Raw genomic sequence first — 12,107 nt, forward strand, 5'->3', positions numbered from 1 at the left:
AACACAAAGAGAAAAATCACTCACTATTCTTCACTGAAAAACTTTAATACAGTTGCTTTAGGAATCAGTCTATCTAGTGTTTTATTTTTATATTTGTTCATTCAATTTCATTGAATGCTCTGCTAAATACACCTATTGTACCTGGAAATAAAGCACTGTTTGTTTTATTTGTATATTATGTGTATTTGTAATGTGTATATTTGTTCTTATTTTTTAATAAGAAAAATAAAATAATGACAGATTTTTTATCTTCGCCCACTTTGGCCTAAATATCTGCCATGCATCTTTGTCTTTCTAGTTTGGCTGTAATGCTCAGACAACTTGTAAAACCAAAATAGTAAAACTAACAAAGAATCGGGATAAAAATCGTGAATCGTGATATTTCTATAAAAAATCGTGATATGATATTTTTCCCATATCGCCCACCCCTAATCCACAATAATACTGCAAATTATATTTTAACAATAACAAAACAACATCTTTGTCACTTTGCAAAATCCAAACAAAAATGAATCTGCGGTTTTGAATGAATGATTTGAGTGAATGATTCAATAACCCATTCATAAAGACAGTGGCTCCATCTGAAATCACACAATTCCCTACTAGATAGTAAGAAAAAGTATAAGCAAAGAGTAGTAAGTCTGAATTCACCGTATTTACAATATAATAGGCAAAAAAATACTCAGATGTCCAGAGAACGTGTATAAAGTACACATTAAGTGGATACTTAATCTAATCTACTTTAATTACTATCCCATGAGGCCATGGGAGTTGATCTGTGAATCTCAGTTAATGCAACACAGCATTGTGTATAAGCCACTCTTGCTGTGTGCTTAGGGTGACTGTCCTGTTGGAAGGTAAACCTTCTGCCCAGTCTGAGGTTCTGAATGCTCTGGACTTGGTTTTTGCTCTGATATGCATTATCAGCTGTTGAAACTTTTATTAAGACGTGTGTGCCTTTCCAAATCATACCCATTCAATTGAATTTGCCACAGGTTACCTTCACTCAAAGTCTAGTAACACTTACAAGCAATATGAATGCTCCTGAGCTAAATTCCAACTGTCCCAGATAAGGGTATGAGTACTTATGCAATGGAATCATTTAAGGTTTTTATTTTTTATATATTTGCAAAGATGTTAAAAAACTTTTTTTTGTCTTTACCATTATAGTGTATGGAGTGTAGACTGATGTGGAAAAAGTAATTTAAAGCAGTTTAACATAAGGCAGCTGGCAGCAACAAAAAAATGTTAAACAAATGTATACTTTTGCAAGGCACTGTAACTGACACTGGTAGGTCATATGACAATGACAACATGGCAAATATTGTATGACCAGATTACACTCATTCTAAATGGTTGCGAATTAAGTGCTTATTCAAAAGAAGTACCTACTCAGAGTATGCAAATTTACACACAGCCATTCACATGTATCGTTTCTAAATGAATCTGTCGATTTGAACTAAACGCTTAAATGAATAATTCAACGACTCACTTATTAAGACTCACTTATTATTTAGTTTTATATTTATCATTATCAGTATATTATTTCTTGTCAGTATCACAGACCCTTTCGACTACAAGTGTCTGCATATGTTCCTGATTATGAATCAATAAAAAAAACATACGCAAACATCTCTTTTAAGAGGTTTTCGCACTGAAATTCCATGTGCAACAAATTGCTGAATTTATCCCAAAGAGTCTGGCAATACAAAGCAACTTTAAGTGATTAGTTGCCATTCAAATCGGATACAGAATTCAAATATTTGGGATTATGATTAGAATCGGGAATTCTGGATCAGCGATTTCACCCGCTCCACCAGATAATAAGGATTTCAACCATGGATGAACATATTATAAACACACATACACACACAAACAGTTTCAGTGCACAAGAAACAAATTTGCCATGGATGGATAGACTCAAATTGCATTTTAATGGCTCTAGGTACTTTTTGCTGTCATGTGTGATACTGTGAAACCATGTCAGCCCTGCTAACTTCAGGAACACATCAGCACTGGGAATGAGTTGCTAACAAAAGGAAATATGAGACACACTCGCATACTCAGTACTGCCCTCAAAAGGTGCTCAAGACAGTGCCCCTCAGTGGCTAAACTGCTTTCATGCACACAATCTATACTCACAAAGACACAAAAGTCAGTAACTTAAATAATAAAGAAAGGCACATGAGAAACTCATGACTGTTCACAGGTTCTTTTTGTTTGCATTCTGTTTCATTTGCTGTGATCAAACTGAGAGTTTCAAGAGTCCCCTGCAATCACAGCTCAAAGACTTATTATCATCCTGCCTTTGCTGTAATTACTATCTTTCTGAACACCATCTTAGAGGAGCATATGTGTGCTCTTGTGAAAGAGAGAGCAGAGGAGGAGATCATCTGAGACGTGTGGAACAGATGTGTAGGAACAATACGATCTGATGAATTAAATGGTGAAATTCACAGGTGAAAGAGAAAACATAGCCCTAACTGACCTAATGATCAACATACACACACCATTTGCTTCAGTAGTGTCATGCTGAAATAAATGCAGCACATGTACATGCCAAAAACAAAGCCTATTTCAAACCTAATCCCAGTGACCTAATAAAACTGTGGAGAACTGACAAGCACATTGCTGATAATAAATGCATATCACTGGTCAAATGCAATTTCCATATAGCTGAATTTCACCTGTATTATATTTGACTGTTAAATGAATGTGACACTGCATTTAAATGGGTTCTTATAGTAAAAAATACAAGGAAAGTAATAATAAAAAGCAATGCAATAAGAAGCATACAACAGATATTTTAAGTTATTTGTACAGATATTTGAACCTTGTGGCTGTTTAATATATATCACATTAAAAATATTACACTCTAAAATATGGACGAACCCAGCGATTGGGTTGCTGTCCAGGAGGATGGGTTAAACATTTAACCCAACTGTTGGTTGAAAACAACCCAGCATGTGTTCTGTTCAGTATTTACCCAGCACTGGGTTATATTTAACCCAGCATTTTTTAGAGTGTACTTAAAAATTTACATATTATATCATTAATATTTTATTGTACCTTTAGGGGTCCAAGCAAGTCACTGGGCAGTACCCTTAAAGGTACATCTTTGTGTGTACAAAACAAACCTTTTCAAAATGCTTTTATTCCTATTTATATACACAGACAGGGCATCCAGACATCGCATTGTGTTTAAATGGTCACTGTTGAAGGTGTCTCCTAAAGCCACATGTAAATGTGCATCTCTGCTCTTTCCTGATATTGTTTTTCATTCTCATGCACTCAAGATTTCCAGTTTATTTCATTCAGCAACTCTCCTCTTGTTTTATTCATGTGCTCTATTGACAAACTGGCTTAAATCAAGAAATCTATTCAAACAGCTGACAAAATCTTTCATGCTTTTACAATAAAATATTTAATTTGTAACTTGTAACTACTATTATTATGTTTAATTGGATAACACATTTTAGAAACTAGTGTGTCTATTTACACTTAATTCGCATTGTTGTAATCTTACATTTGAACCGTTTTTATAGCAAAAATACACCAGTTTGTCACTGGAATAAGGTAGGTACAGTATGATAAAATATAACTATGCACCCTTTCTGGGTAGATAAGGTAAAGAGGTCTGTAATAACATGCAATAACAATAAACTTGCAATAGACTAATTGCATTTCTATATTAGTTTCATTAAGTGTAAGTGGACAGTAAGAGAAGCACTAATATGAAGTGTAGGTTATCTCATACCGTCGGGTGAGTGATGAGTGGAGATGTCAGCTGTCAGTCCCACGATCAGCAGCACAAAAGCGCGCAGTCCGCTCATGAGGCACCAGTTCTCCATGCGCCGGTAGATCCTCATGATGCCCGGCTCCTTATGATGAGATCTTCATAATATACTGACACAGAAACCCAAACACACACACAGCGCAAGCAGGGAGGATGTGAGGGACTTCCTGCAATACGATTAAATCCACAGGGGAGATAGGGGAGGGTGGTCTACAGACCAACGATAGAGCTGTCAGAAAAACTTTACACAGCCAGTACTGCTTAAACCTTATGGTCTACTGTGCTCACACTGTCCCGTGTCAAAGAAGCAGAGTGTAAACAAAAGCAAAGATCACACGGACAGCTACGCACAGATACGGTTCGGTCTGCTTTGGTGAAGTGTTGATTCTTTGGAAGAGTGCTGCTTTAATCTCCACGTGTTTTATAGCGGGGCTCTGCAGGGTCCTAAAGCTATTCATTCTGGCTCCTAAAACAGTAGCCTATATTTTTAAATAATAGTTTACCTTTCAGCATGCATAGGGTTACTTGCATGTAATTATGCATATTTTTTTTCTGATTATAATAGTATGTACATGTAACGTGTAACAAGGACACCTTAAAATAAAGTGTTAATCAATCAATAAATAAATGCAGATGTATTTACAGGAAGGTATTTTTAAATGTAAGTACAATGTAAAAATGTACACAATAAATGCATAATTAATTTTAAGTACACAGTAATCAAAAACACTTAATATATCTATTGTTATTATATAGCTACAATAAGATGTCTGTTAAGAAATCAGGTAAATAAGTACATTGAGTTTACACACACACACACACACACACACACACACACACACACACACACACACACACACAAATAAATATATTTCACAGTCTTTTAACATGTATTCCAGGTAAATTTATTCATGGTATTATATTATTGTTTCTGGTCAATGATTTATGTGTAGCCTTTAAAATAAATAAATATAATTGCTTACTTCACTGTCACAGTGTTATTCTCATTCACTCAATCCTGTGAATGGATTCTGCTTGATATGACATAAATGAGTTCAGTGCAATTTGAACGGTACTGTGGTTATAGGATAAAAGTTGTGCATTTTAAGTTAAATAGCATATTGCATTCAAAACATTATACTGTATGATTAATGTCAAGTTAATTTTTGCTTACATAACACTGCTGCAGAAATTCAGAAACTTTATTTGGCTCTGCATATTTTGTGAGTTTATTTGCAAGGAAATTATTCATTTTCTTAATGGGGTCATTTCCACTTTCCTATCAGCTATGCAAGGCACTCTATAACAACTCTCTCAAGGTTTCCAGCAGGTAGCACTGACCTCAGAGACTCAAGGACTTGTTAACATTTTTGCATTTTCAAATCAGCATGTTTGCTTGCTCTTCCTTTCAAAGCACCACAACCAGCTCAGAATTCAGATTGCTGAATTAAGACGAGTTTTCCATCCTCCTTGTCTCTGTTCCTCGTCTCTGCTTTATCATCATGTCATCCAATCTGTCATCTAACACCTGATCGCTGACTTTCCAGACTAATCTCCTGTTACGCTGTTCTCTCCTGAATTCTATTACCCCAAATTTCACGTTCCGCACCAGAAACCCTGACACTTCCAGAGCAAAGGAGACAGTGGAATATATGCCCCTTTCTTTTTATCATACATACCACGGCATTTTAACATTACTGAGCTTTAATTTACTGAAATAGGCTATTACAGAAAGAGAACATAATGTCCAAATTTTAATGTTGGGCAAATTGCAAAATGAATCTGAATGAAAGCAGGTTGAAAGATTGCATTTTCTTTACTTTTTTTTCCTAAAAATACTTGAGACTATTATTGATGACCTTTAGAACCAAAATGACTATTGTTTCAAGAGTAGAACAAGCTGTACATAATAAACCTTTGTAATATATAATTAGGTATAAGGTATACAAATAGGGCATCTGCCTAATTAACATAAAATTGTGTAATATATTTAAAAGTACATTTTAATTAGCTCTATATGTCTTCTGTAGGGTTTATTTGACATAACATTTTCAACTGAAAACAAACTCCAACCAGATCTAGAGTCTTATAGAGTCTTAAGTGGTGTTATATTTAATTATCAAACATTTTCTCCTTAAAAATACCTATCACACCGCACAGACACACCAGGGCATGGACATACATCCACATGTCACATGGATTCACGCCAGGTCCAGTAAAAGGTGTTTTATATTTGGAACAACGCATCAGAAACCCAAGCTCTGCTCTCAGGAGGAAGCTGCAAAGGTCTTGCTCATCTTCAGTTCTTTGCCTCAGGCAAGGAGAACGCAGGGGATATGAATCTTGTGAACAGGCACTTCCCTCAGTCACCGTGTCTTTGAAGAACCTGATCCAAAAGTTTCTGTGGAAAAAAGGAGAGGAAACTTTTAACTAAACTACAACCAGGCAAGCAGGCTGTTTGTCAAAGCATCTGCACGCTCAGGTCAAGTGGTAAAGAAATGAGGGGGAAGTGACTGTGTGTAATCTACAGATTTCCCAGAATTCTTCCTGTCTGTCCCCCTGGGTGGCCATTTCTCCTGGGAGCAATGATAACCTGCTATCTGTGCTCCAAACACATCATGCTATCATGGCTTTTCCCTCCTCGGAGGTATTCATTTTATTTTCTGTCTGCTTCCTTTGTCCTTGGCTATCTTTGATTCTGTGCTCCGTCAGCTGCTACAGAATAACCTGCACATTCCAGTGTAGATTATAAAAAAGTTATATTTTTATCGAGAAATATATATAAGAATATATTTTGTTCGAGAAATAAACTTTTGCCATGAACTGCTGATTTTTACAAACTCTTCATGGAATAGTTCAAGCAAAATAAAAATCTTTCATATTTACTTTGACTTAACTTTTATAAAAAAGTCAGTCATTCAAATTCGTATGACAGTACCAAGGCTACATACATTTTTTTCTGTTTGTATATAATTTTAAAATGCAATGTATTCCTGTGACAGCAAAGCTGAATTTTTAGCAGCCATTACTCCAGTTTTTAGTGATCCTTCAGAAATCAACCTAATGATTTGTTGATTAAGATGCATTTCTTTTTATCATCAATGATGAAAACAGTTATGTTGCTTAATATTTCTGTTGAAAACCATGATATATTATTTGATGAACAGAGAGTTCAAAAGAGCAGCATTTTTTATAACAGTGTACTTTAAATGTCTTTACTTAATAAACAGATGCTGAATTAAAGTATTAAACAATTAAATATTTGAGGATTAAATATATATACAGAAATATATAAATATACATAGTAGTTGAATTACATTTACAGCAAAAACCACACTGGTATGATTTCAGTCAGACTAGCACATAAATTACATTTAAAAAAGATGAATTAATGCCTTTTCCAAATTGAAATTAATTGTTTAAGGTGCATTATTGTGGTAATTATTGGAATTTTCAATGTCCTTAATTGTCATAAGTACATCACAGGACAAAGTTATGCACACTATGAGCTACAAAACAACATTTATGTGAACTCTTTTGGCATCTCTCGCTTTCTCGCTCTCATTGAATCTCTCCCCTCACCTGCTTCTCTCTATCTTTCTTCAGCCTGACTTATCAAGAATTCATCACTGTCACAGAGGAGGTGCAAGCCGGAGAGACAGAAGGGCTTCATGGGAGACAGTGAGCCAGACACTTCATGACAAAGTATCAGCCTCACAGGACCTGACACCCATTAAAACAACACACCCCGACAAGAGATTTCTCCTTTACAAAAGCACTCGTTTTAGGCATCCAGGGATCAGCCTGTCAGCAAAGACATCCAAAATACTAGTGAAAGCTGTCCTGTTGTGGAATTCAACACTCTAAAAAGGGAAATTATTGTTGAAACAAGCCTCCTTTGTGTCACAAGCGTCCCCTAAGTATCAGGGCCGTGTCTGTCACCGAAAAGAACAAAAGGAATGCATGAATAAATCAGCCTTGAGTGGAATTAATCTGGATATCAAAAAGTAGTTTGATAGGCAGGATTGATTTGAAGAACTATACTGACCTCTGCTGGAAGACAGGGTAAGTACAATTACTATGAATCTCTGAAAAAAGAAACTTGTCTGTCTTTATTTTTTCACCCTCATGTTGTTCCAAACGTGTACAACTTTTTTTTTCTCCTGTGGAACACAAAAGGGGACTTTCTGCAGAATATATAGTAAATCCTTTAAAATGAATGGTGACAAGAGCTTCCGAGCTTCAGAAAGGATGCAAGAGTCATAAAAGGATCATAAAAGTGGTCCATATGACTCGTGTACAATATTTAAGCCTTCTGAAGTCATATGGGAAGTATTTTGGGTGATAAACTTAAGTCACATTTACTGGTGACATATTCTTCTTCTGAGCTGTTACATCAAGAACTGCTGTGCCTGGATCATTGAGCCTGTGAACTGAATTCTAAAACTAGTTAAGTCCAGTTAGTTAATCATTAAGACTAGTTTTGTTAAACAGATCAATCAAATCATTGAAAAGATTTGACTCAAAAGAACTATTGATTTGCAAATCTGATATTATTCTTGACATCTTCTGTCAAGAAGAGCTAAGGCAAGATATTAGTGAGCTTTAATTTGTCATAAAACATCAAAAGACAACAAGTAATACAAATTACTTTTATAGTGTTTTCCTTAAAAAATGAATGAATGAAAGATTCAGTCCCAATTAATTGTAATCAATCACAGTCTTCAGATTGCCTCCTTGTGTGTCCCTCTGAAGAAAGTACAAGCCTACATGGAACTACATAAAGGTATATAAATGATGAGAGTTTTCATTTTTAGGTAAACTATCTCTTTAAGTGGGTTTTCACAATGGCCCGACAAGATAAATGTAACGGTCATGTTGTATATTATCATTTCCAAGCTGTTGTGAAACACTGCTGGCTCTCTGCACGAATGCCCCTCATGAGCCTCTATATATCGCTTGACACCTCAGTACAGAGGTAAAAGTTCAGCAAGGTGAGATCAGCCAGTCTGGCACCACACAGCACCTGCTGTTTCTAACCGGAGGGAAGGTTTTCACAGAGCAGCACAAGTTTCATCTCCGCTGGTACACTTGGGCTGACAGTTGTGACAGAACACATTAGGAGACAAAAGCCTCAGGTGTGTTTGTCCTTGCGGGGGTCATTAAAGGTCAGTCTGGAGGATCACTTTAGAGTGTTCACTGTTACAGCATCAGCACAAAGCAACAGAGCTGTTCAGTCATGACGTCAATTTGTAATCCAGTCCAGAAGGCTAATTTGCAGTGCTTGTTCCTTCATTCATCTCCAATGAGATTTTAGAAAGATAGTTTTCAAGGTTACTGCTATTTGAAGACACTTTCATGTTTTGTTCAAAAATTACACGCAATCATACCTCATTAAGGAATTTTGAAATCTTGCTTTTTAAAAAGACAAGTCACTAGCAAATTGCTACATAAGCACTATATACTGTAACTAACATCCTAGATAAGTGGTTCTAAACCAAGGGCCCAGTGCCCACTAGAGGCCTCAGCAAACTTCCAAGGGGGCCCACAGGAGGACTGAAGTAGTTAAATTAATAAATGATTTATATATTAAAATAATATAACTCTAAATTAAAATGCAAAAACCACATAAAATAAAAATGTAGAGTGACAATTTATTTACCTTTTAAACAACAGAAGGCATTTGAGTCAAAAAGATTGAGAATCACTGTCCTAGATAATAGATGGAAAGTTGAGCTTTAAAAGCAGACAAAAGTCTCAACAAAGTTAAGATCTTATTTTATTCATAGCCAGTCCTCTTTCTCTCTCTCTCACCCACTTCGCTTCTTGTGTACTCTCCAACTTTTCAGTCTTCATACAAGCCAAAAAACTAAAATTTTTAAAATGTAATTTGAATTTACTCATAATTCAAGGAACGTTATTTTCTTGAAAACAGTCATTAGACATGCCAGAGGGAACCCACTGCTGGAAAAAGCTAATTATCTTTCAGATTTCAGGACTAAAAACTGAACATCTCTCAGAGTCTTGGTTAAAACTCTGAATCTAATTTAATTTCAGCTATTAAACCAAGCACGCTTTAATTGAATTCTCATTTTAATTACATTCTACTAAGGTAACTACATATCTGGGTCCAGAAAAAAAGACACTATCATATTTTACTGTTCTGCTCAATATTCAGCTAAGAAGCACATCTGTGTAAAGTTTCATTTTGATTTATACTGGCTGCTTTTCAAGTTTCATTTGAGTTTTTTCACAGTCTTACTCTCAATGGCTTTCACAATCATTCTCCAATCAACAGCTGTGCTCTTTAGCGAGTTTAATCAAGCTTACAGTACAAAAGGGTTTACAGCTGTAACCTCTGCTCCCATGCTCCCTCTAACACGAACTGGCCAAAATTGGATTACATCAAACTGCCTTACAATTTCAAATATCACAATTATTTGATGAAAACACAATGTGACCTTGCATGTTCTCTGCATACATCAGTATACCTCTAATTCACATTTATGAAACAAAATACAAAACATTATAGTGCCTCAGGACTATGTCTGCTACATGGCAGTAATGGATTTGTTTTAGTAAAATGAAATAGGTGTTTCAATGCAACAAATAAATACGGTGCCACAGGGACACATAATCAGATCTTAGGATATTTTCTAATAAATTAATTAATTAAATATGTAACACTTTACAATAAGGCCTTATTTGTAAACATTTGTTAAGGCATTAGCAAACGATGCAAAATACATTTTTATTAATATTATATTTATTACTCTTTGATAATGTTAGTTAATGAAAATATAATTATTTATTACTTTTTCATGTTCACAGTGCATTCATTTTAACCTTCTGAATGTTGTAAAAAATAATGATAGATTAATAAATTCTGTAAACGTATTGTTTATTGTTAGTTCATGATGTAGTTTCCAAACTAATGTTAAAAAATGAAACCACTGTAGAGTGTTATCAAAAAATCTTATTTCTCTTTTCCTCTAGTTTGTGTACTGATCTATTAAACTAGGCATTGTATATTATGAATATTCTTAGATCTTATGGCAGATTAACAGAAGCTAAACGCATGTAAATAAAAGTAAAAACGGTGGATACATTTTTAATGGTGGAACTGATACAATCTATAAGCCTTAAAATTCAAGTTTTTTTTGTGAGATTTAAAGCTTAACCTTTTTGAACACCTCTGCCCTCAGTCTGTTGGTTTCCAACATCAGCCTCTTCCTCTCCTCCTCCTTCTTTTTGGTCACCTCAGGGAGTTTGTTGTAAATCCTGCAAGCACAGACTGAGGATGATGAATGTATAATGACATGAAAAAGTGACTTGGAGGTGGGAGATGGAATTGATTCATCTACTTTTCATCCAAACAGACAACCAGAAACACACAAGGAAATATCTTGATATATGTCAATATATACTTTTATCCACTATATTTCTTCTGATCTGGTGGCTTTTATTGAAGCAGAGAGATAAACAAACACTGTCCTTATCAGAAAGGGGTCATATTGTGTTCTTGCACTGATAAGCACCGGTGCATGTGTGATATGAGGGTGTTTATGCGAAAACTCACCGCCTGGATCGCCATTGCATCTCCTTGCCTGAGATGGCTCTGTCTCTGGGTTTGAAAAGGTTATCTACAAAACACATTTACAGCAGGAGAAAAAGGATAAGGGTGAAATGGAAAGGTCGTTACAAAGCTTAATATTGAATTTTTTACATTTTATTCTTTAGTTTCAGCTTTTAAAGGCTGTCCTGGTTAGTCTGTGACTTTATTGGCCTACTTAGAAATCAACAAACTAAGTGCTTACTGAACAAATATTGCATTTGCACATACAATAACTTATGATTACGAACATTTTTACAGAATCATAATGGCACCAATAGGGGGCATCAGTTAGCTTCAGGAGCAACAGGATGTGTCAAGTACTTTTTAAGATTCATTGTTCATTCTCAACAGGGCCGCAGTGAAACATGCAGAGGTCTTTGAGATCTCTATTTTATCTGTTTGCTTTTAATAAGTCTGTCCCACCTCAAGTTTGTTCTGATATTACAGAAGTTCTAATGCACCAAATGTTTCACTGCAGCATTGAATTATGTCTGTGAAGGCATCAATAATGTGTCTCGCTGCAGTGCACTTGCCCTAAAAATCATAAGATGTATCATAAGACTCTTATACTCACTGTTGGCACTTTTTGCAGGCATCTGCCGCACTGATGTACTGTTACCAATTCATTGTTCATTGCTACTATTGATACCTGATTTAATGGTTATAGCAGTAATACTGAGACTGCATTGCTGCAGC

The 12,107-nt window shown here is 35.4% G+C and overlaps 1 protein-coding gene across 1 annotated transcript in view; it reads right to left on the bottom strand.

The window, feature by feature from the left end:
- The window catches only part of adam12b (ADAM metallopeptidase domain 12b), an 88,145-nt gene extending 83,969 nt beyond the window's left edge, over nucleotides 1–4,176 (bottom strand). The window contains exon 1 of the mRNA XM_079385911.1: nucleotides 3,758–4,176. Coding sequence (XP_079242037.1) covers nucleotides 3,758–3,869 — 112 coding nt within the window. The 5' untranslated portion in view covers nucleotides 3,870–4,176. The remainder of the gene's footprint in view (nucleotides 1–3,757) is intronic.
- Nucleotides 4,177–12,107: the final 7,931 nt, after the last annotated feature.

The sequence above is a fragment of the Barbus barbus genome, assembly GCF_936440315.1.
Source record: "Barbus barbus genome assembly, chromosome: 30".
Taxonomy (NCBI): Eukaryota; Metazoa; Chordata; class Actinopteri; order Cypriniformes; family Cyprinidae; genus Barbus; species Barbus barbus.